Source organism: Pavona decussata, unplaced genomic scaffold (assembly GCF_977016875.1).
Source record: "Pavona decussata unplaced genomic scaffold, jaPavDecu1.1 SCAFFOLD_56, whole genome shotgun sequence".
NCBI lineage: Eukaryota > Metazoa > Cnidaria > Anthozoa > Scleractinia > Agariciidae > Pavona > Pavona decussata.
Window position 1 is genome coordinate 623984 of NW_028145478.1, and position 23188 is coordinate 647171.

Consider the following 23188-nt stretch of genomic DNA (forward strand, 5'->3'; position numbering starts at 1 on the left):
AAAAGCTGTCCAAGTGCATCTGCGACAGCTCCGGGAACATTACAGTTGCCAGAATTATATTGAGAAACATCAATACATGTGGTGTTTTCAAGTTAAGAAAAAGAAATGTTCTCAATAGACAGTTCAAATAGAGAATCATCATTCAGCAAATCATCCCAGTGTTCATTTACATCATCATCACAATCAAAATCATATTGGAATTAATCACCGACAAAGTCATGCACGTCCAGGTCACAAATATCTCCAAAGACTTCACCAATGAACTTCAAAATTTTATATGCATGCCTCCTGTCCCAGATTTCAACATGTAAACAATTTATTTACATGCGTCAAGACTTGTGACACTTGTAGATCGGAGAATCGAAGAAGAACCTGGGGTTTTGTTAAGCTTTTAACTTGTTCATCGTTGGATTTTGCAAATAAGTCCAGAACCAGTGTCCTGTGGTAAGAATACAAACGTCCCCTAAGGGCAGTCCATTGTGCCACAGCTCCCTGTCTTCTCCTTGGGCAGCTACGTTTTGCTTTCAATTGTTCTAATGCACCAGTCAATGTAAATCCCCGCCCCCCCCAACCCGGGCAAAGGCGGGGACTTGGACTAATAGGGTGGAGAAAGTAAGTAAATGTTCCCGCCCCCGGGGCAATATTTTCATGCAAATGCCCTCGATTGTCCCCGCCTACCAGGGAAAGTTTACGTTTAAAAAAGTCATATGGAGTGTTCTCGCTGCAACCATGTTGCACGAGTAAAACATGAAAAAAATACATTTGCACAAAACTTAAACTTTTTTTCCCAAAGGAAAATCATTGCGTTGTTTTATACTCCTTCATGATGGCCACAGCAAAAACACTCAAAAGATAGTCAACTTGGTCACAACAATAAACAGACTTTTATTTGATATCTCTCATGCAGCGTTTGGTCACAAAAATAAACAGACTTCTATTTGATATCTCTCATGCAGCATTTGGTCACAAAAATAAACAGACTTTCATTTGATATCTCTCATGCAGCATTTCATTGTCTCTTCCAGGGAACTTCGCCACCTATGACAAAAGATTAAAATTTATATTAACACTGTGAAAAGCAGCTCTGTTAATGTACATGGTCACTGTGTTTGTTTGCATATTCGCCACTTCTATTGAGACTGGATTGAATTTGCAAGACAAAACAAAAATTGACCTTAAAATTGGGTAGTGTTTTCCCACCCTCCCCTTTCCCTGTTAACAGTGCCTGCACGTCTACCTAAAGATACTGAAAAAGCATGAGCAAGTATCTGCCTACCAGCACATTCAGGGCAATACCAGTCACCATCAGGAATAACATCAAGAGCCACACAAACATAATGAAACCACTGATACTTGCACTTTTCATGATCACATGCGATCATGAAGTCATCATCGGATTGGCCACAGGGACAAAATCCAGTTGTTTTCTGCTGTGCTGCTGCAATGCAAGGGAAAAAATTACAATGTCCATTGATCAATTTAATAAAACTTTTACACCTGTACATGTAATTTACAAGTATAGCTATTGTTTTCAACCTCTGAAACAATGGCTACACTTGTTAATCACACTTGTAAAAGGGTTTTGAAATTGACCCCAGCACTAGTATCTAAAAGGAACATTTCAGTTCATAGATACTATAATTCAAATTATATAATTACCATTTTTTGCTTGTCGTGTTGCTGCAGCCTTTTTTGCTCCCATCTTCCTGCGTTTACTTACTTCCGCCAGGTGACTAAACCACATTTTCACTTCCTTTGAAGTCAATAAAGTTTCCTTGGCACACCTTGTAATTTCAACATCACTTATGTTATCTGCATCCACTGTTTTGGTAAGTTTAGAAAACTCTCTTTTCAACACAACAGAAGGAGGTTCCATGACACTGTCTCTGGTTGCATTTGTAGTCAAAGAGGCAATGGAATCCTCAGCTGACAAGTAGTGCCCCGCACAGCTCTCACAGTCTTTGCAGTGCCCACCCCAAGGCTGGTTTGGGTCCTTCATAGGCATTGGTAGACAACGAAGAGTGGGACCACCATCATACCACTTTGGTTCTGTAGGAGGGATGCCTTTTTTGTACACTGGGTGAAAGCAGTTAGGCTTGTAGCACGCGTATAGAAAGAACACATACTGTTCTGGAAGCCCTTTAACTAAGTGATTGTTCCTAACTTGCCATATCTCTTCAAAATACTTGTAAAGTACTGGTTCTGTCTTTTGTAGTTCTTGCTTTGCTTTTTTAGAACCATGTAAAAAAATTAACAATTTTTCTCTTCTCTCCTGTAAATATCTGGCATTCTCATCATGAGCACCCTTGAAAAACTTGATAGTTGTATTTCCGAATGGTGCATCTTGTACCCTATCAATATATACTTCTGTGGCTGCTTCCAAATTTTCTTTCAGTTTTTCTTCATTCAGGCCATCTTTGTTGAAATTCGATCCATTCAGTGTGTAGGGGATGAAGGCATTACTATGTGCCCTTGCAATGCAACCATTGACCAACTCAACTCGGTTTAAGAAACTTCCTCCACTGTTTCGTGCTGTAAGACAAGTACATATCTTCTCTTCAACTAGATGAACCTCTGTCCAAAGAAACTGAACCTCTTGAATAGAAGGTCGCTCATCTGTGGCACCATCAACCCGGATGCAATCAACAGGCTTCCCAGATACGTAATCTTTAAACTCTTGTGTTGCTTTAAGAAACTTGAAATCAGCAGCATGTTGCGATGGGTTCTTTTTAAAGGAAAAATGGTCCTTCACCAAACCAGCAGCTCTTTCTTCATTTGTAAGAGTTTCCATAAAGAGATACGAGGACGTTTGTAGCACAGAGGAGTACTTATTCACAAAATCTGTACGCGTTGTGACCTCTTGAGCTTCAGAATACAGTCCTTTGTGCTGGCAGTGTGTGTAGGTTGTGTCAAGTCGAAACCCTGCTTGGTCGTCTCTATTTAATAGTAGCTTGTCATGCCCATCAGTTAACTGCAATTTGTCAAGAATCTTGTACATGGCACAGCTGTAATGTGCATCTGGGTTAAATTTTAAATTGAAGCCCTTTCTTGCTCGGCGACACGTTACCTTTGCCACACCCTTGTACCTCTTCGATGATAACTTTCGTTTGTTGCGTACAACACATAGCTGTACAATTGTGCCATACCCAATCTTGGCGTCGTATTTTGTTTGTAAATGTTCTTGAATTGAACGAAATGATGCTTTTGGGCCTCTTTTTCTGTTCCCATCGAAGGTTGTCACTCCAGTTCTTCGCCATGAATCTGCCCCACACCTCTTACTGGACACAAACTCTTCAATGTCTTTTCCAATGTTGGGGAACCTTCGTAATATTGAACCCACCCTGTTAGGTACTTTCCGCTTCAGAAGATTCATTTCAGCAATTTCTTTTGCCTCCTTTCTCTTGGCCATTCTCTTGATGATTTCTCGCTGCTTTAACAAAACTTGTTTACCTTTTTCAGACTGCAAATTAAGGCCCACCCAGTCCTCTGGGTCATCACTTTCTGAGTCGGTTAACCCCGTTTCATTTTCAACAGCTACCCTCTCACTATTTAAATATGCCTGTCTTGATATTTCCACACGCTCATGCTCATCATCATCTAAGTCCATTGACAACAGATTTTCACTGAAATCAAGAAGAACTTGGTTGACAACTTCACTAGTGTACTGCCGCATCAAGAGTCTCAACTCTTCGACAAATGCAAACCAATTCAATTGATTGTCTCTAAGCATAAGCATTAAATGGTCATGGTTTGGAGAAAATATGTGGGGTTGTTTATTCAGTCCTTCATCTGGGTCCATGTGCTTCTGTCTAGCACTTTTTTCTGGTTTGTTGTTTTTACTTGGGTCTTCATTGAGTGACATTTCAGATTCTTCAGCCTCTCTCAAAACTTCATCAGTTGAGTCTAACTCACTGTTGCTTTCATTATCACTGACCCATTGAATTTCATCTTCAGATTTTCCTAAAGTTTCTGCTTCGCACTCAACGTCACTGTCACTTGAATCACTCTCACGGGGCTCATACAAACCAAGACAACGAAGAACGGATTTCTCTCTTACCATAGCAAGGTCTGCAACTTCCTTTCTTATATTTTGTGATATTTTTAAAGCATTCTTTACTTCTTCCTTTAACTTGGAGATATTTTGTATGCCAAACCTGTTTTCAGCTTTTTTGTTTGAACAGTTACTTGCTTCACACGCAGCAAATTTTATAAGTTTCCTGTCACTCTCTGTTGACGCTAACTTACACAGAGCAAGTAAAGTATCTCTTCCAATTCCTCCAACTTCCAAGTTCGGCTGCAATGTAAACTTCTCAATCAAGGTGGCTACCTTTTTGTAATCGATACCCTGTTCCTTCTCAACAACATACAATTTTTGCATGCCAATTTTCTGACCAACTCTAAAAACCACAACTGGCAGCTGCATGAATCGTCGTACGGCATTTGATGAGCGGTAGGTTGAGGTAAAATGTTTTTTATACAGTTTGGAAACTTCACATACTCCACCATGCAAAATATCAACAGCAACGTTTATCAACAAAGAACATTCTTTGCAGTCACTTCTGTGACTATTACGACACAACTCAGATCTAAAAGAAATGAACTGATCCAGAGAAATGCCATTTAATTGGGATATGTAAAGTCCACTTTCCTCTTTAAAATTGTCACTCAAATTGTTCCTTGTTTGTCTTTGATAGTGTTTGAATGTCTCATCCTTTGGCCTACCGCTTTCATCTATAAAAAAGTATTTTCTTGACAGCTTTTCTGTTGTGGCAAGTCGGACTGTTCGTTTTGGGATTCAGGACTTGACTTATCTGCGCCTTGGGCTTGAACAGCACGATCAACGTCAGTTACATCACATTCACTTGAAGCTTCTACCTTGTCACTGCCGTCTTTCTGTTGCAAGTCTTCTTTTGCTTTTCTACTCAGCAACTTGTCAATTGTGATTTGTGGACTGGCTTGTGGTTGACCCTCTTCTTTACTTTGCTCTTTGTTATCTCTCTTTTTCTTCTGCAGGAGTGACTTTGCTTCCTTTTTCTGCAATAATGTAAGCTCGTCTTCTAATTTTCGCTTTCTTTCTCTCAATGGGGTCATCTCTTGGGTTAGGCGCCTTGCTCTTTCATCATTGTCAACATTTCTAGCTTTAACTCTTGATCTTTCGATCAAAGTCATTTCCATTTTTATTTCTTTCAGGTCTTCTTCTACTTCACCGATCCTTTTTGAGCGCAAGGATGGAGTTACTTTGGATGGCACAGGAAGCAGCTCATTGGGGGATAAATCAATTGCCCTGGACTTTTTCTTTTTATATAGATAACCATCACTATCAACTTTCTTCTTTGCCAATGCTTGCAATTCTCCCTTTTTAGATAGTAAACGTGGATTTTCAACAGCCAGCTCATAAGCAGCCTCATTTAATGATTTACGGTACGCATACAAGAAACAACCAGGTTCTAGATTCTTGTAAATTGCACTTTCCTCTCTCAGCTTTTCAGGATCTATTTGTAATGTGACTTCAACTGTAGAATTGCTTTGAATCTGCAATGTACATAAACCATAAACCTTACTATTTTGCTAACATGGAAGGAGAATTGTGATAAATAAATGAGGGACATATGCTGGTGGCCAAACTAAGGCTCATTTCATATCACCATTGATTATGTACCCTGATTGTATACTTCAAACCACTTTTAAAACAAATTTTTCTCAACCCAAATTATCCAAAATAAGTATGTATGCCACTGCATTCAACTACAATAATACCAAAGAATGGTAAAAGGCATTAATAATAATAATAATAATAATAATAATAATAATAATAATAATAATAATAATAATAATAATAATAAGTCATGGTTCCATTGTTTCGCACCTTTGCGGCAGGACCAAGTGATAGCTGACTCCTCTGGATGCATATTGTTCTTTGGCCACCTATAAAACAATATATAATAACAAGATTACATCTTTGCATGAGAACTACAACACATCGATCACTATAAACATTTCAAAATTTGCAAACTGTATCTAAACTTGTAAAATCAGGGTTCGTACACTTTTTTGGAGTAAAAATTCAAGGACTTTTTAAGGACTTTCAAGGACACATTTTCCATTTTTCAAGGACTCCACACACTACAAAATCAAGCGATAATCCGCTGCTCAAGGTAGAAAGTGTGCCAACCAGAGAGGTAAAAGTCTATGTCTTTTTTAGTTCATCCACAACATTAGCAATTTTGGCCTCAAGGTCTTTGCGAGTCGTCTCCTTTTCTTTTGCAGTTCTCCTCAAACTATTTGACTTTGTAATCCACTCAAGTCTACCAATATCTTCTGCTTTCTGTGCAAACTCATCTGCCGATTTGACAAGACAATCAACATCAGCTTCTAAACGCCTTCTTTTCGTTTTGACTTGTAAGCGCCGACTCTCCCATGCTCGAAATGTCAACATCCTTCATGCACACGATGCATCGTGCCTTGTGTTTGTCACCTTTGACTTCTTATAGCCACTCTTTGTACAGTGGGTTCTGAAGCCACAAGTCGCTGAAAACACACTTGCCCATTGTTGTAAATCGTTTACTCGTGAAACAACATGCAAATAAACAACTCCCACGCAAACAATGAAGCACTCGAAGCACATGGCTTTTCATGGAAAGAGCGAATAGTACAAAACATTTCATTGGCTCTTAGCGTTGCAGATATTGAACCAATCAGAGCAATGGATACAACCAAGAAGAGGAAAATGTATTCAATGTGCGTGGGGCGCTTGATGGAGGTTCGAAGAGGTGTAATGATCGTTTTTATTGTTGCTACTGTTCTGCAAATAGCATATATTTTCATAGTAGGCACTCTAGAATCTAGGATGGATGAAATTAGCTACCGATTTCAAGGACTTTCCAGGACTGACTGCAATTTTCAAGGACTTTTAAGGCCTTGAATTTTTATTTTGAAATTCAAGGACTTTCAAGGACTTTCAAGGCGTGTGCGAACCCTGTAAAATTCATAACAGGTATGTCCAATAAATACAATGTAGGCAGTATTTGAGTCATTTGAGTAAACCCCAATACAAATCAACTTGGTTGATGATTATTGAACAGTAGAATTAACTTTTGATACAAACATCTGCTCAGCTGATTAGTATTCATTAACTTTCCATACACATCTGTACTCATTGTTTCACTTCACAAGTACGATGAAATATTTGCGTTCGATCTGTATGGGCATTTACAGTGGCTCGCCTTTGGCTCACAATAGTAAACGCCCATACAGATCTCCAGCTCGTATTTTTACTACTACTTACTAAATAATATTTCTCTAATTTTAATGTGTACATACCACTCTCGGAAACAACGTTGCTGGTTGTTGTTCTTTGTTTTGAAAGTGCACCTATTAAAAAGCAACTTTCAGGTTTACACAGAAAAGGCATGAAAAGTAGTAAAATATTACTAAGCCCCCCCCCCCCCCCCACCCCAATGTACATGTAGTTTTGTGACAAAAAAGAAAACCCCCAATTCTATTATTATTAACAGAGTTTTACATCCCTTGAGCCTTATTTTATAAAACAGGCTTCAGATCACCTGTTCCAATCCAGTGGATATAAAGTGTTTGTAGATAGGAAATACATAATTGAGTGGATAGATAATTATTCAGCATGGCTATAAATTTTAACATCCACCTGGGGCCAGATGGATATCAATTTTTTTTATATATCTGTACCTTTGTCAGATGTTTCACCAGCAAAATTGGAAGAAAGCACTTTAGGACCTACAGAAAAAAAATCAACAAGTCAAGTATTAAACAAATTATAAAGAACCAAATACCTCCTCCTACTTTTAAATAGGAATTTATATATAGGCAAAATTATAAAACAAATGTTTTAGATATTAAATATAATTGAATCCATATTAATTTGAATAATAACCGACCTGTTTCTTGCGGGGGTGTACATTGACTGGTGCATAATAAGCTATCTTCAGAACGGCCTTCCTGTAAAAAGTTCAAAATGGAAATATATTAAATACAAAAGGTTTCATATATTATAAAGCTCAGTGATGTATAAAAGCAAAACAATTCATAACAGTCTTAATACCTTTTTCAGCAACCGAAGCTTTGCTCTGTTGTTTATAACTGCAGTAGTCTCTAAATCGATAAAATCGTCCCATTCGCGATCGTATTGCTGCACCAAAATGTCACATCCTACCAGTATATCAAATGCATGTTGTATTGGTGGTAAAGCCTCGCTGAGAGTTATTCCAGCTTTTTTTTTTTTTACTTTCACCAAACTCTACGAGGGCCTGCAGTAAAAAGTATAAGGTATTTGTCATCAGTTTTGTGTGAATGCATGATCAACCAAGCAAATAAAAACAGAGAACGGCAGATCACATGGCAACCAGACTCATACATATTTATAAAAAGCCCACATCGAAGGCCGGAAATACCGAAAGGATTTACATAAAAACAATCGTGTTACTTTCGTAAGTAATATTTTTGGCAATTAAGAGAAGGATGGCAAGCACGAAATAAGGATAAAACAAGATTTCGAATGTCAACAGATTACTCACGTTTCTTTCCGCCATTTTGTAGTCTTCTAGGTCGGTCCCAGTCTCTTACGAGAGACTCCACTCCTCCTGCAAAAAATATTCCCCGGTCCGCATACCGAAGAAGCAAATCTCATCCAAAACCCCGTGTACCGGGGCACTGTTGATTGTCAAACGTTAACTTTGTCCCCGCTAAAGTCCCCGCATTGCCCGGGTTGGGGGGGCCGGGGATTTACATTGACTGGTGCATAATACCAAGGAATGTTATAAGCTGTCCACAGTTTGTTGCACCACATTCACACTTGATTGTATAGTTGTCACAACACATGTGCATAGGATGGGGAAGACTGACGGTTGATTGTAATATTTAGGCTTCAAAGCAAGGATTTATTCTGCATACAATTCAAGATACGCACAAGATGGCCGATTACAAAAGCACATGGCCCCCAACATGCAATGGGGTCTTTCTAACTACAACACCGAAGTCTGATGTAGTTAACAACTAATTCAACATTGATCCTCTGTTAAAATTACAGAGAAGAGTCTTCCTTCTACAGTCGCTTGTTTTGAGATTATTTTTCATGTCTTTGTCCACATGGTTTAGAAATAAATCTTTGTAAATGACATATGCCTCACTCTGCTTTCCACCTCTTCCCGCACGACCAGTCTCTTGAATGTAAGCCTCTATGTTTTCTGATGGCCCAAAATGTGTGGTGCAATAAACACCCTTGCAATTGACACCCATTCCGAAGGCAGTAGTAGCCACTAATATTCTCACTGGGGAATCTTGCTTTTGAAAAGCATCTAAGATGGCTTCTTTGTTTTGATTAGGGGTGCATGAATGTAACATCTCCAGAACAAATTTCCTCATGTCATTTGTACTGTCAGCATACAGTTTGTCACCAAGCATTCCTCTTAATGTGGAATAAATTGTGCCACATTCCCTTATTGTTTCACAGTAAATAACTGTCCGAATGGCCTTGATTTTCGCCTCTGTTATTTCATCCACCAGCCACTGAAAATATTCTTCAATCGGTTTGTCATTTCTCATGAAAAGACAATGTTTGTCTTGTTCGGACTTTCAGAAATAACATAAGGATCTTTCATTAACAATATCTCTATGATGGTTTCTCGGGTGCAACTTGTGGCTGTAGCAGTTAAAGTTAAGATGTTCGCTGTTGGAGCAAGTGATCTTAAATAACTCTGAATAAGTTTCTCTAAATCAGCCGTTTTACTGTTGTTTGAAGTGCCACTTAAGAGTAAATAAAAATCAAAATTTACCTAAAGCACATACAGATGTTAACAGGCTTTGATTCGAATTAGGATCTAAATTTAAGCTTACAGTTCAGTAGATTTTTAGATTTTAAGCTGAGCTTTAAGATGCATGTCACGGGCGTTTGCAGCTAGAAATGGGCAGTCATAAATCGTACATAAACAATAATTCTATGCTTACCATTGCTTTATTACGTGAGCTTCGTCCACGGCAATTGCACAAAGCTTCAACCTGTAAATTTGGCTGGACAACACCTTTATCCAGTGTTCGTTTTTTAACCATGCTTCCGGACATCCATATACAATTGAAATTTTTCCTTTCACAACACCCTTTGCATTTTCCTCAGTGATTTCACAGAGAGAAACAGCAAGAATTCCAAGATTTGCCAGTTTGTCTATCTGGTCTTTCATAAGATTTACAACAATGACCAACAACTTCAAGAATTGAATCGTAAACAAACGGTAGAGCTTGATAAGTGACTTCCCATAACCAGTTTTCTTCTTCACAAATTGCACTATGGCTTCTCTTTGATACGCATTCAACTCCCTTATACCAAACATTTCGCACACATGACCAAAAGCCGCATTTAAGTCGGCCATCTTGTCCCGGGAAATATTTTTAATTACAAACACGAGTTTCCCAAAGTTAAGAAATGGCTTCTGATTGGTCTGCAGTCGAAGCACAGAAGTTGCTGTTCGAATCAGCAGACGTTTGTGGGGCAGGAACACGTGACAAACCCCTCAGAACGTCTGTGTGGGAGGCTACATTACTGACATTAACTGTCAACAAATTAATGGAATCGATGCTGTAAAGAATGCGTATGGTGATTGAAAAGAGAGGGGAACATGCATACATACATAAACTTTATTTATCCTCGAATTTACAGAGTAGCTTTGAATCGTCTCGACTATTAACAGTATTGCACACATAAACCATTAATTATTAAGCATGCATAGACCCCTATCACTCGGCGGCCATGTTGAGTCTCTGGGGAATAGAAATCTTTGTTTTCGCACGGCAAGCCTCTGCCAGATGCGATGTTCAGTGCGAGGCTTGCCGTGCAAAAACAAAAGCTTTTTTTTCTCCTGAGACTCGACATGGCCGCCGTGTGACAAAGGTCTATTGGAATAAACAATTTGAACTGATTATTTCTTTTCAGAAGTGCCAATGATGAATTACACTGTACTGAAACAGATGTAATCGTAGTTTTTTCAACGAGGTTCCTAATATATAATACCATGCTGTTAATAAACGCATCCATTTCAAATCACGGCTCAATCTACAAACTTATTAATTATTCATGTGTGGTTCCATGGCACAATGGTGAAGTGAATTTCATAACATTGTAACATATCCTCACTGCATACTCATTACCTCACCGCATAATATTAGGTTATGGGAAAACTCCGCTCCTGCCCTCACCATCATGACATTAACTATTTAACCTGGAAAACAACCAAAAAATCGTTGCATGAACAACAAAACATCGACACAATACTTTATTCCTATCCATTACTCAGACTTGTCCTAACAAAAATCAAACAGCTCTGCTATAGCCTAAAGCCTTAAGCTAAGAAAAGGTTAGACCAACATGACTAATAACTAGACAATACACTGGAGGTTGCTTGGGTGGGAAACCGGGGTTTCGTTAAGAAGTTCAGTTCCAGAGAGGGCTCTCCCAGTGACAAGAAAGAAACTAAGTGTGTTGGACATCCTGGTGTAATGTTTTACCATACAACTGCTCCTCCATCCTAGATAATGGGATATCTCATCCTGCGTGCAACCTAACATGCTAAGAGTGTAAGAAAGGCCAAGCCTAAAACTGTGAGTAGTCTCTCTGCAATTTATATTGACCTCCGTGAGGTACCTATTCAAATGGTTGTTAACTGCAAAACCCCCAAAAGGACTTTGGATTACCCGCCGGTCGCCCAAAAAGAAATATCCGTCAGCTAATTGAAAACCCAGTAGCTGAGAGACTGACATATACATATAATTTCATTTGTGCGAATAGTTAGACCAACAGCCCGAAACTATTTTCATTTTCACCAAACATTCATTTACGCGAAAATACATTCATTAACGATTTTAGCATAAGCAGTAGCATTTAATAGTATTGACATACAAGCATTTTATCTTTTGACAGTTATTAGCTTGGAATGTACTTTCATTTGCGCAATTATCAAGTTCAATAGCAGTAATGTGCAAACCTTTGTGCCAATTGACAATCATTTTAATGTATGTGATTTTCATTAACGAGTTTTGCATAAACACACATTCTATTGCATCAACAAAAGACCATTTTCTCAAATGCAACATCCTTTAATGTGACAATACAAACATTAACGTCTGTGTCCAATAAGCAGAAAGTTAAATTCAACAACTTGACACCTTTACAACTTAGTTATCCTTCAATTTCCTCCCTATTTAGGCATGTAATAAGATTAAATTTAGAAATACAGTTGACTATAAAAATTAGCAAAAAAAATGGAACAACATTTTGGTGTCATCTTGGTACCATTATCAGGTAAAGAATGTTACAGAAAAGATAATTTATACAGAAAGTAAAGGTGTGAAAGGAAGGAAAGGAAAATACTGTATGTCTGCATCAGCTGAAACCATTGTCCACATTTCGCTGGCGTGAAACTGTAGTCCTGATATTTTGTTGCAATGCTTGTAGCACCAACTGTGAGCATTAGTCGCCCAGTGAAATACTTTGCCGTCTTGCCTTGTTTCTGTCATTCATCTGAGCTTGTATCTTGGGCCTTGAAATATCTGCTTTAATGGCTGCCTTAAGACAACTTACAGCTTGCTAAACAACGTTTAAAAATGGGCTTTAGGGCGGTAACATCTTACGCTCACTGGTAGGACTGAGGTTTATAGGGTTGCGGTGAGCTGGCGCTCCATCATAAATAAAAATTACATGTTCGTTAGGGTCTAGGTTTAATCTCGCTTGAAGTAAGAAGTTGCTGAATCTTTGGGCATTCATCCCTCCAACGATCCCAGAATGAAAAACAAGGCCATTCGTTGGTGATGTTGTGTTCTCTAACTGAGCGGCAAGTTAAGAACATGCAGCAAAACATGTATTCCATTCAAGTAGTTTTAATCAACTCATCTGTGTCATTGATCTCTGCATTACAAACATGTGAGAGGCTCTTAAGTGGAACATTCTAGAGGAATCTATGGTATGCTAGATTGCGTTACATAACATCTCCCCTTTCGAGTATAAAATAACATCAAAATGTTAACACAAAACAAATGACATCAAAGTAACCTCAATCTAAAAGAGGTTCTAAATCAACCAGTCTATTTTAGTCCATTGGATGAAAATCTTAATCATGATTTACGACAGGTCCTATTCTTTTCAAAGTTCCGTCATGTCCATGTTCATAGTCTATAGGTCGAGTCTATCTGGGGGTTTAATGACGCGTCCAGATCTTGAGGTTTTAACATCTGATGAGGTCATCTTTTGTGGACTCACATCCAAAGGTTTGGTTGGTGAACTTTCCACTCGTTTTAAGGGAGTGTCCTTGATAGTACTTTCTGGCATGACAACGAGATGTCGACGATTACGTCGGATCGAACTGCCAGCTTCAGTTTCAACCATGTAAGATCTTGGCGTTGGGGCTTTCTCTGTGACCATTGCTGGTGTCTTCTGGTCGGTAACCCATACGCGGTCTCCAGTACTTAATTTGGGAAGTTCAGTGCATCGATGGCTTGAATTGTAACGGCTTGTTTGGGTTAGTTTGCCTTCTTGTTCATGCGTCCGGACTTTCTCTAGGTCAGGCCATGATGGTTTCAGTTGGTCAGGGAACACCGGAACAGTTGTTCGGATCTTTCTGCCAAAGAGCATTTCTGCTGGGCTGTATCCGTTCTCCAATGGTGTTGCTCTGTATGACATCAGAGCTTTGGCTGGATCTTTTCCCTTCTTTAGTGTATTCTTCACCGTTTGCACTGCACGCTCAGCTTTTCCATTGGCCTGAGGCAACTTCGGGCTTGAAGTGATGTGCGTGAAGGAGTAATCCTTTGAAAACTGGTCAAACTCAGTTGAAGCAAACCGCGGGCCGTTATCAGATCTCAGGATCTCAGGGACTCCGTGTCTTGCAAAGATGGATTTAAGTGCACGGATGGTGTCGCTAGACTTCTGAGACGCCGTCAGAAGTGAGACTTCTACGTAGCGTGAGAAGTAGTCCACCACTACCAGGTAGGCTCGTCCGTTCAGGCTGAACAGGTCAGTATCCAGAATCTGCCATGGTCTTTCAGGAACTGCTGTCGGTATCATCGGTTCTCGGTTTGGCTTCCTATACTCGATGCATTTTCGGCAGCTCGTGACCATATCTTGTACTTGATTGCTCAACCCAGGCCACCAGACTGAGTCCTTGGCTCGTCGTCGACACTTGACAATTCCTTGGTGTCCTTCGTGAATTTGTTCTAGGATCTCCAGGCGCATACTTGAGGGGATAATGAGTCTAGAGCCCTTGAGGAGTAGTCCACGTACTTGGGAAATCTCGCCTCTTGAGCTCCAGTACGGACTCAGTGAACTTGGGATCTTGTGGAAATCAGGCCAACCTTCTTCGCAGTATTCAAGAAGCTTCTTACACACCGGATCTTCTTGCTGCTTAGCAGAGATCTCCTCAAGACGCTTGTCCGTGGCGGGTAGTTGAAGCAGAACACTGTCAACATAGAGGTCAATCTCTTCTTCTTTCGCGTGGCTAGGCGTTGGCTGTAAAGGTGCTCGTGACAACGCATCGGCAGTTACCAGGTTTTTACCCGGAACATGGGAGATTGTAAAGTGGAATCGCAGGAGTCGCATTCTCAATCTCTGAATTCTTGGCGGCATCTCGTCAAGATTCTTTGATCCTAGTAGCGGTACGAGAGGTTTGTGGTCTGTTTCGACGTGAAACGTTTTGCCAACTAAGTAATCGGCCAATCTCTCGCACGCCCATGTAGTAGCTAGTGCCTCTTTCTCAATTTGGGCGTATCTTTGCTCAGTGCTTGTCAAGGCTCGTGAGATGAACGCCACTGGTTTCCAGTAACCCTCTGACTGCTTTTGGGTCAACACGGCTCCAATTCCATATGACGAGGCGTCTGCTGAAACTGTCGTCTCCAACTGTGGGTCGTAAATCGCCAGAACTGGGGTTGAAATCAGCTGTCTCTTGATCTCTTCGAACGCTTCCTTCTGTGCTGTGTCCCAGAGCCAAGCGCTATCTTTGGTAAGCAGTTCTCTTAGGGGTTTACTGGTCTGAGCTAAGTTGGGTAGGTACTTGCCCATTTGGTTGACCATTCCTAGAAATCTTCTCAAGTCTGAGACATCAGATGGGGCCTTCATCCGCTTGATCGCTTCAACTTTCGAAGGGTCAGCTTGAATCCCGTCTTTGCCGATCACGTGACCCAGGAACTCAACGTTTTCCTTGGCAAATTCACATTTCTCGAGGTTGAGGGTTACTCCATGCTCTTCAAGGCGTCGTAAGACTGCTTCTAAACGCTCGTCGTGCTGTTCATAAGAGTTTCCGAACACTAGGATGTCATCCACTTGACATTCCACTCCTTCCAGTCCAGCCAGGATGTACTGCATGGTTTTCTGGAAGTGTTCTGGGGCGGATGAGATTCCGAACAGGAGTCGTTTGTAGCAGTACCGTCCCCAGGGCGTAATGAAGGTAGTAAGCAGCTTAGACTTGGGGCTGAGTTTCCTCTGCCAAAACCCAGAGTTCGCGTCCAGTTTTGACACGATCTTGGCACCTGTGAGTTTGGCGAGTGTCTGCTCTGTGGTGGGCATGGGATGGTTCTCTCGTTGAACTGCTTTGTTAAGCTGGATAAAGTCTCCGCATATCCGTACTTTTCCATTTTTCTTGGGAACGACTACCACTGGAGAACACCATTCTGTGGGTTGATCCACCCGCTCGATGACTTCCATGTCTTCCATACGCTTTATTTCGGCTTTCACATTGTCCAGCAGTGGTATTGGAATTCTGCGGGGCGTAGTAAGGTTGAACGGTTTGGCTCCGTCGCTAAGCTTGATCTCATATTCGCCTGGCATACAGCCAAGTCCTTTGAAGAGGTTTGGGTGTGTCTTCTTCATGCGATCTGGGCTTCTCTCAGGTGAAACGACGTCGTCTATTTTCTTGATAATTCCAAGCTTGTGACAGGCTGTGCGGCCAAGTAGTGGGCGATCCAGATTATCCAGGACATAAATCTGCTCCTTGCATGACTTGTTTTCATACTTCAAAGAGGCTTCAAACTCTCCTTTACACTTGAGCTCGTACCCGCAAGGGCCATACAGCTTCTTGGACGTTTTCAACAGGATCGGTTTGTCAGTTATTTCGGTGAAAATCTTGCTGGGAAGTACTGTGACATCTGCACCGCATTCTAGTTTGAATGTCACGCGATGGCTGTTGATTGTCACGTCAGCTGTCCATGGTTTCTCTTGCTTGGATACGACTTTGCCAAGAAAGATGTCTGAATCTGAGCTAGAGCTCTCGGCTGCTTCAACTTCATAGACTTTACTCGGTGGTACGCTCGCGTGGCACCATTTGGCGAAATGGCCTTGTTTTGAGCACTTGTGACACTTCGCATCTTTTGCAGGGCACGACTGCCTGTTGTGATTTTTAGGGTTTCCACACCTTTCACATCCGGTAGTCCGTCTTTTAAACTTGCTGTTGTTTCCATCTCCGCTTGACTTGCTGGGTTGTTTCGGTTTATGTGACCCTCGAGGCCTTCCTGATTTTGCTTGTTTTTCTTCCAGGGTTTCAACATTGCTTGACGGAATGTGGCTTGATCTTATCACTCCCCGCTGCTTTTTGACAGACTCACTTTGTCTGGCTTGTTGAACGGCTTTTTCTAGCGTTAAACGTGCGTCAATCTGCAGTTTTTCGCTGAGTTTCTCGTTCCTAAGTCCAACAACTAAGCGGTCACGAATCATCTCATCCTTCAATGATCCATACTCGCAGAATTCGGCCAGACTATGAAGGGCAGTGATGAAATTTTCCACCGACTCATCTTGACCCTGTGCCCGTTGATTAAATTTTGCTCGCTCGTAGATTACGTTTTTCTTCGCGACAAAATGACTGTTGAATTTTGCTTTCACAGCATCATATTTGTGTGCATCTGACTCATCTGCGAAGACAAAACTGGCCATGATGTCTTCTGCATCACCACCCATGGCGTAAATAAGGGAATTTACTTGAAGGTCTTCTGCTTGGCTTTGTAAGCCTGAGACGATGCGGTACCGATCAAAGCGTTTTAGCCACCGTGACCATTCTTCGTAATTTGAAAAGTCGAAGGATTTTGGCGGTTTAACTGGTAATAACTGCTGAGAAGTTGTCCCTTCTGCACCTCTGTCTGCATTCGAGGTTTCCCCTTCTGTTCCCGGCATCCTGGTAACAGGCTGAAGGAGGGCTAAATCGAACACTGCCACGAAGAAATACAGTTACGGTGAATGGTTTAGGCCGTTTAAAACGGTTCTGACACCATGTTGTGTTCTCTAACTGAGCAGCAAGTTAAGAACATGCAGCAAAACATGTATTCCATTCAAGTAGTTTTAATCAACTCATCTGTGTCATTGATCTCTGCATTACAAACATGTGAGAGGCTCTTAAGTGGAACATTCAAGAGGAATCTATGGTATGCTAGATTGCGTTACATAACAGGTGAAATGGCCATGGTAACTGTCACGTTTTCCCACGCTGTCCAGAGACCTGCCGGTATACTCTCTCTCCTCTTCTTTCCCTGCCTTGACTTCTCACGGTCCAAATGTTGTACCCGGACTCATCCACAAAGACGCTATGGAACAGCACAGCATGGCCCATGAACCAGTTGGTGTAATCTACCCGTTTCGGTACATCTGGTCTATTTCTATCAGCTGGGAGAGGCCTAGCCACTTTTAATGAAAAAGCATCCCCTCCAGCATTCTCGCAACTGTGCGTTCATGAATCCTCAATTTGCAGGGAGGCGTACCCTAAGCTCACATTTCATCTGGGCCAAAGTTAACGGACAGTTCTACTTGAAAATGTCATTGAGACAGTCTCTCATCTCGTTATCAACTCTAACATTGTTTCTGCCTCCACTTGGTCTTATTGCGATTCTTCCTTCACGAATTTATCAAGCTACAATACTTCTTGCAGTTGACATGTCGCCTCCTAAAGTGTCCACTACAAGTAGGTAATCTTCGTTTTCATCTTCAAACGCCCTGATAATCCTTTCAGGGTGTTCAAGCGGTATTCTCTTTTTTTAGGCGTATCTGTCGCAAATTTACTTCCAAAAATTCTTCTCCTATTGCATCTCTTAAACGTTCTCACAAAAAAATCCCTTGAAATTATGTTGCGTTATTGAAAACTCTATTTCTTTAATGTTTGTTGAAAATGTGTTCTTGTTTGTATTTCTGCGCTCTTGTGAAATTATTTGTCGGTTAAAGGTACTAGAATGTGAGTGTTTATGCTGTTCTTGGCTGTTCTTGGCATGTCAGAAACGTGGCTAACCGATTCCACTTCAGAGCTTGTAAGTATCACAGGATACAATTTTGTCTCCAACCATCGTAAATCAAAAACAGGCGGCGGAGTTGGTATTTATTTACAAAACGATGTTGAGTACAAAATTCTCAAAGAATGCACATTTTCTGACCCAGAAGTTATTGAGTCAATCTTTGTCGAAATCATTGTTCCCCAAGGGAAAAACATTATCGTTGGCTGTGTATACAGACCGCCAAATCAAAACACTTCCCTGTTTCTAGAGAAATTCAATGACATTCTCACAATTAACACTAAAGACAATAAACATTGTTATGTTATGGGAGATTTTAATTTAGACCTTCTTCAGTACAACCATCACGTTCCAACACAGGAATTTATTGACAGCTTATTTTCGCACGCATTTTTCCCCCTTATTTCAAATCCAACTCGCCTAACTTCTTACTCTGCAACACTAATTGACAATATATTTACTGACAATCTCTCGCAAAATGTCTTCAATGGCATCATTTTGAATGATTTATCTGATCACTTACCGGTTTTTACCTATTTTGTTAACGAAGCTCTGGCACGTAGAAGAGAAAAGAAAATTCTTTCTCGCACAATCAATAATAGTAATTTGGGAAAATTCAACGAAAACCTTTCAAACACAAACTGGTCTTCATTTATTAAAGAGGGCGACCCCAATGAAGCCTAAGGCAAGCAAAAGCACAAGTTCTACTCTCCATGGCTCACCCGTGGTCTTTTAAAGTCCATTAACAAAAAGAACAGACTGTACAAAAAACTTGTCCGATCACCCACTACTTCTTGTGAACTTAAGTATAAAGCCCACCAAAACAAATTGAACCACTTAATATGTATTGCTAAGCGTACATATTACGACTCCAAACTAGAAGATGCTAAGAATGACCTTAGAACAACATGGAAACTACTAAATGAAGTTATAAACAAACGTAAGAACAATCCGTCTCTGCCCTCGTCATTTAAATCTGATGGAAAAACAATCACGGATCCCATGGACATCGCTGACAGATTCTGTAAATACTTTACCAACATTGGTCCCAATTTAGCGAGTGCTATACCCACTGTGAATTAGGCCACTTTTCGTTCATTTCTTGGTAGCAGAGACTATCCCCCTATCATTCTAAAACCCACCAATACTTGTGAATTGGAAAACATTTGTAGCTTGTTTTCACCGAGAAAGGCTCCCGGTGATGATAATATTTCTATGCACGTGATGAAGCACTCATTTCACCTGATTTCAGCACCTCTGGCAAACATTATAAATCTTTCTTTATTAAAAGGCGTCTTCCCAGACAAACTAAAAATTGGTAAAGTAAGTCCCATCTACAAAACAGAGAATCCGAGTCTTTTTGTTAATTATAGACCAATTTCTTTGCTGCCAAATTTCTCAAAATTCTTTGAAAAGGTCATGTACAACCGCTTAGTCGAATTTGCCGAAACAAACGAAATATTCTATCTCCGTCAATTTGGTTTTCGTATAAATCACTCGACATCACACGCGCTAATTCATTTGCTAAATAAGATCTCGTCTGCAATTGACCAACATCAAACTACCGTAGGTATCTTTCTGGATCTTTCTAAAGCATTTGATACCATCGATCATGAAATCCTACTCACTAAGCTGGAACACTATGGTATCCGTGATACGGCCCTACATTGGATAAAAAGCTGCTTTTCTTATCGCTATCAATTTGTTCAATTCAACCAATCTTGTTCTCCGATGCAGGCCATAAAATGTGGTGTACCGCAAGGTTCCATTCTTGGCCCTTTATTTTTCATACTCTACATAAACGATCTCCCAAATGCCTCAGAATTGGTAGAGCTCCTCCTCTTTGCTGACGATACTAGTATTTTTTATTCTCACTCCAACCCTAATACCCTAGAGTCTGTACTAAATAACGAACTAAAAAATATTGAAACTTGGCTACGATGTAACAAATTATCGGTTAATGTAAAGAAAACGACTTATCTCATTTTCAAACCTTGGCAGAAGAAATGTTACCACTATTCCTTCTCCCTTGGTGGCCAACTTTTAACACGAACCAACGCTACTAAATTTCTCGGGGTATATATATTGATGAGCACCTTACTTTGTTTACTATGTAAACAAATCTCTAAATCAATTGGAATGTTATTAAGGTCCCGCTTCTATCTATCCTCAAAAACTAAACTTACTTTGTACTACTCGCTAATTTATCCTTATATTACCTATTGTAATTCTACATGGTCGTCTACATACATAACTAACTTAAATAGAATTTATTGTTTGCAAAAACGGGCTGTGCGAGCTATTACCAATTCAGACTATAGAGCACATTCTGCTCCTTTATTCTCCAAATTAAAAATTTTAGACATCAAGTCAATACGTTTCTAATAGCGAAATGAATGTACTTTTATCAAAACAACCTTTTGCCTCCTTTGTTTTTCAACTTGTTTTTGACAAACAGTCAAATTCATGGCTATAGCACCAGAACTGCCAACAACTATCGCGTGCATCATTGCCGAACTAATCTGAAAAAATTCACAATTCTTTACCAAGGCCCAAACATCTGGAATTCCCTTCCTGTTACAATCACTTCTCTGACAAGTTTTTCCAACTTTAAGTATAAACTGCTAGAGTTTTTAATAAAATAATCACAATGAATTGGCAAAGCCGCACACTTGTTGCACCAACTATATAAGCATATATTTTTTTAGGTACGAGGTGGCCTCAACTATAAGCCTGGTGGTTTCTAGAGGTCACCTCGCCATACATTAACCACTCAATTAATTGTAAATATATTAGACAGAAAGGCAAATAAACTTCAAACTTCAAAACTGGTTAATGAAAATCACATACACTAAAATAATTGTCAATTGACACAAATGTTTGCACATTACTGCTATTGAAGTTGATTATTGCACAAATGAAAGTACATTCCAAGCTAATAATTGTCAAAAGATACAAATGATTATTATTATTATTATTATTGTTATTATTATTATTATTACTGTGTGTATGTTAATATTATTGAATGTTACTGCTTATGCTAAAATCGTTGATGAATGTATTTTAGTGTAAATGAATGATGTTTGGTGTAAATGAAAATAGGTTTGCGCTATTGGTCTAACTATTCGCAGAAATGAAATTATATTTTGTGCTAAAGAATAGCAAAAGGTGTACTATTCAATCCAAGAAACTGGCCGAACCTCACGTTCCTGAAAGGTTCCTGAAGAGAAGGACTAGGTGCATCACTCTGCAACTTCTTAGTTAAGGTTAACCTTAGCAAAAACCCCTTCAGATCTTTCAGCCTAAGAACTTGCCAAACGTCGACCCAAATCGGAAGCATGATCCCTAGTAAAAAAGTTGTGAACAAAGAAAACGGCATCTCCGACTAAAATGTACTTATGAATCACGGAATGTTGAGCCGTGTAGTAGATAGAACACCTCAGAAAAGCAAGGGTATTGCATGTAAAGGAACAATCGCCCTACTGGCCTGCTCCTTCCGCATAAATTTAAGATACTCTTTAACCTGAGGGTGAGCCACAGTATTAGAGTCATGCAAACGACCGATATTGTTGAAAATAGCTTTAAGTTTACCCAGCTGTGAGTCCACGGATCCTGCAGCTAAATGAGTCGGGCAATTACAACTAACTTTAGAACACGATTTACTATGCACTACAGTTCTTCCTGACACGTCCTTATCTATAAGGATCTTAATAATATCAGCCGAAGTGGATGATAAAAACCATTTCGGATGAGAAAAATAACAAAGCAAGGAAATCAGAAAGTTGCCATTCAAGGGCGGATTTTTGCCGCCGATAAGGTTTAGTTCTGAGCACACCCAAAAATTCCTGGCAAAGCTGAGATATCTTGCCATGGTCCACTTTCCAATTCAGCATCATTTCTCTTGAGACGAACCAGGGATTGCAGCAACTCAAGGGCTTCATACTTATCGAACATGCTCACTGGTGGGCTGATGTGACAACACAACGCCGTCAGCGCTGACTCTGAGCTTTCCAGCATTTTAAGTCGCTCCAAAGACTGGATCGTATCCTCTAGTGCCTTAATACAGGCCACTTCCTAATAACAGATTAGAAACGAAAACAACCAATTTGAGAAAGAGGTGAACACGGGGGCATAAAAATCTATAAACACACACTCTCCCCTGTTCTTTTTGCTTAACATAATTCAACCAAACCTGATCCACCTTCTATTAATTCCGAGTTACCCAAGGAAACTAATGCCAGTACATAGAGAAAAGGTCAACAAACTCTCATGACCCCTTCACCGGTGGCATACCACCGTTAATATTGTGCAACAACAAGTTGCCTTCACCGATGGAATACCCACAACATGAACGAACAATGCTAACCCGATCCATTTTCTCCCAAAATATCTTGCTACACAAAGAAACTAACGCTCACATACCGAATGAATTCTCTTCCAAGGCTCTCTCACTGGTGGGTTGCACAAATAATTCCATGCAAAACCAAGTTGCCTTCCCCAGTGGTATACTCATAAGTCCAGAAATAACTAATAATCAAACACATTTGTCAAATAATTTTTAAAGCAAAGGCAAAACAAAAAGTAAAACGCAAGTTCCATGGCCTATCGTTACCATAGCCCACAAGGCTTTGCAATGGTATAAAGAGGCTAGAGTCTGGGAAATAATCTAAGGATGGAACAAAATGGCTTCCAATGTTCGAATTTCTGCCTGGTGATGAGACATAAAACTAAGAGAGGATATGGAGAAATACACCAGTTGAGGTTTGCGGTCAGATGAAATCTTAGACTTTCTCATACGAGACTTTCCACAATATGTGTGGAGTTTTTGTACTCTTGGTAAAAGACAGAGAGTTTGACATTTACTTCTCTGACACAAGAATTTTAGTTGATGAAGTAAAGTAAGCGGCCAAAAATGAATGTC

The 23188-nt window shown here is 40.1% G+C and overlaps 2 protein-coding genes and 1 pseudogene across 4 annotated transcripts; all 3 read right to left on the reverse strand.

Moving 5' to 3' along the window:
- Positions 1 to 543: 543 nt before the first annotated feature.
- On the reverse strand, positions 544 to 2033 carry LOC146480039 (uncharacterized). 2 transcript variants are annotated; one of them, XM_085110075.1, is made up of 3 exons: positions 1660 to 2033; positions 1277 to 1438; positions 553 to 1038 (listed from the first exon to the last, which is right to left on the reverse strand). In XM_085110075.1, exons 1-3 carry the CDS (start codon positions 2003 to 2005, stop codon positions 1010 to 1012), a joined length of 537 nt encoding a protein of 178 aa, XP_084966201.1. In that variant the 5' UTR covers positions 2006 to 2033; the 3' UTR covers positions 553 to 1009. The 2 variants fall into 2 exon arrangements, with proteins under 2 accessions (XP_084966200.1, XP_084966201.1); XM_085110074.1 differs by having other exon boundaries at positions 544 to 1438.
- Positions 2034 to 4714: 2681 nt separating this feature from the next.
- LOC146480040 (uncharacterized) lies at positions 4715 to 8561 on the reverse strand. Its single transcript, XM_085110084.1, has 6 exons — positions 8547 to 8561; positions 7911 to 7971; positions 7702 to 7749; positions 7321 to 7371; positions 5867 to 5925; positions 4715 to 5532 (listed from the first exon to the last, which is right to left on the reverse strand). Exons 1-6 carry the CDS (start codon positions 8559 to 8561, stop codon positions 4732 to 4734), a joined length of 1035 nt encoding a protein of 344 aa, XP_084966210.1. The 3' UTR covers positions 4715 to 4731.
- A 491-nt stretch (positions 8562 to 9052) lies between these two features.
- LOC146480041 (uncharacterized) lies at positions 9053 to 10394 on the reverse strand (annotated as a pseudogene). The gene is made up of 2 exons (XR_014864792.1): positions 9976 to 10394; positions 9053 to 9774 (listed from the first exon to the last, which is right to left on the reverse strand). The product of XR_014864792.1 is annotated as an uncharacterized LOC146480041 (transcript).
- Positions 10395 to 23188: the final 12794 nt, after the last annotated feature.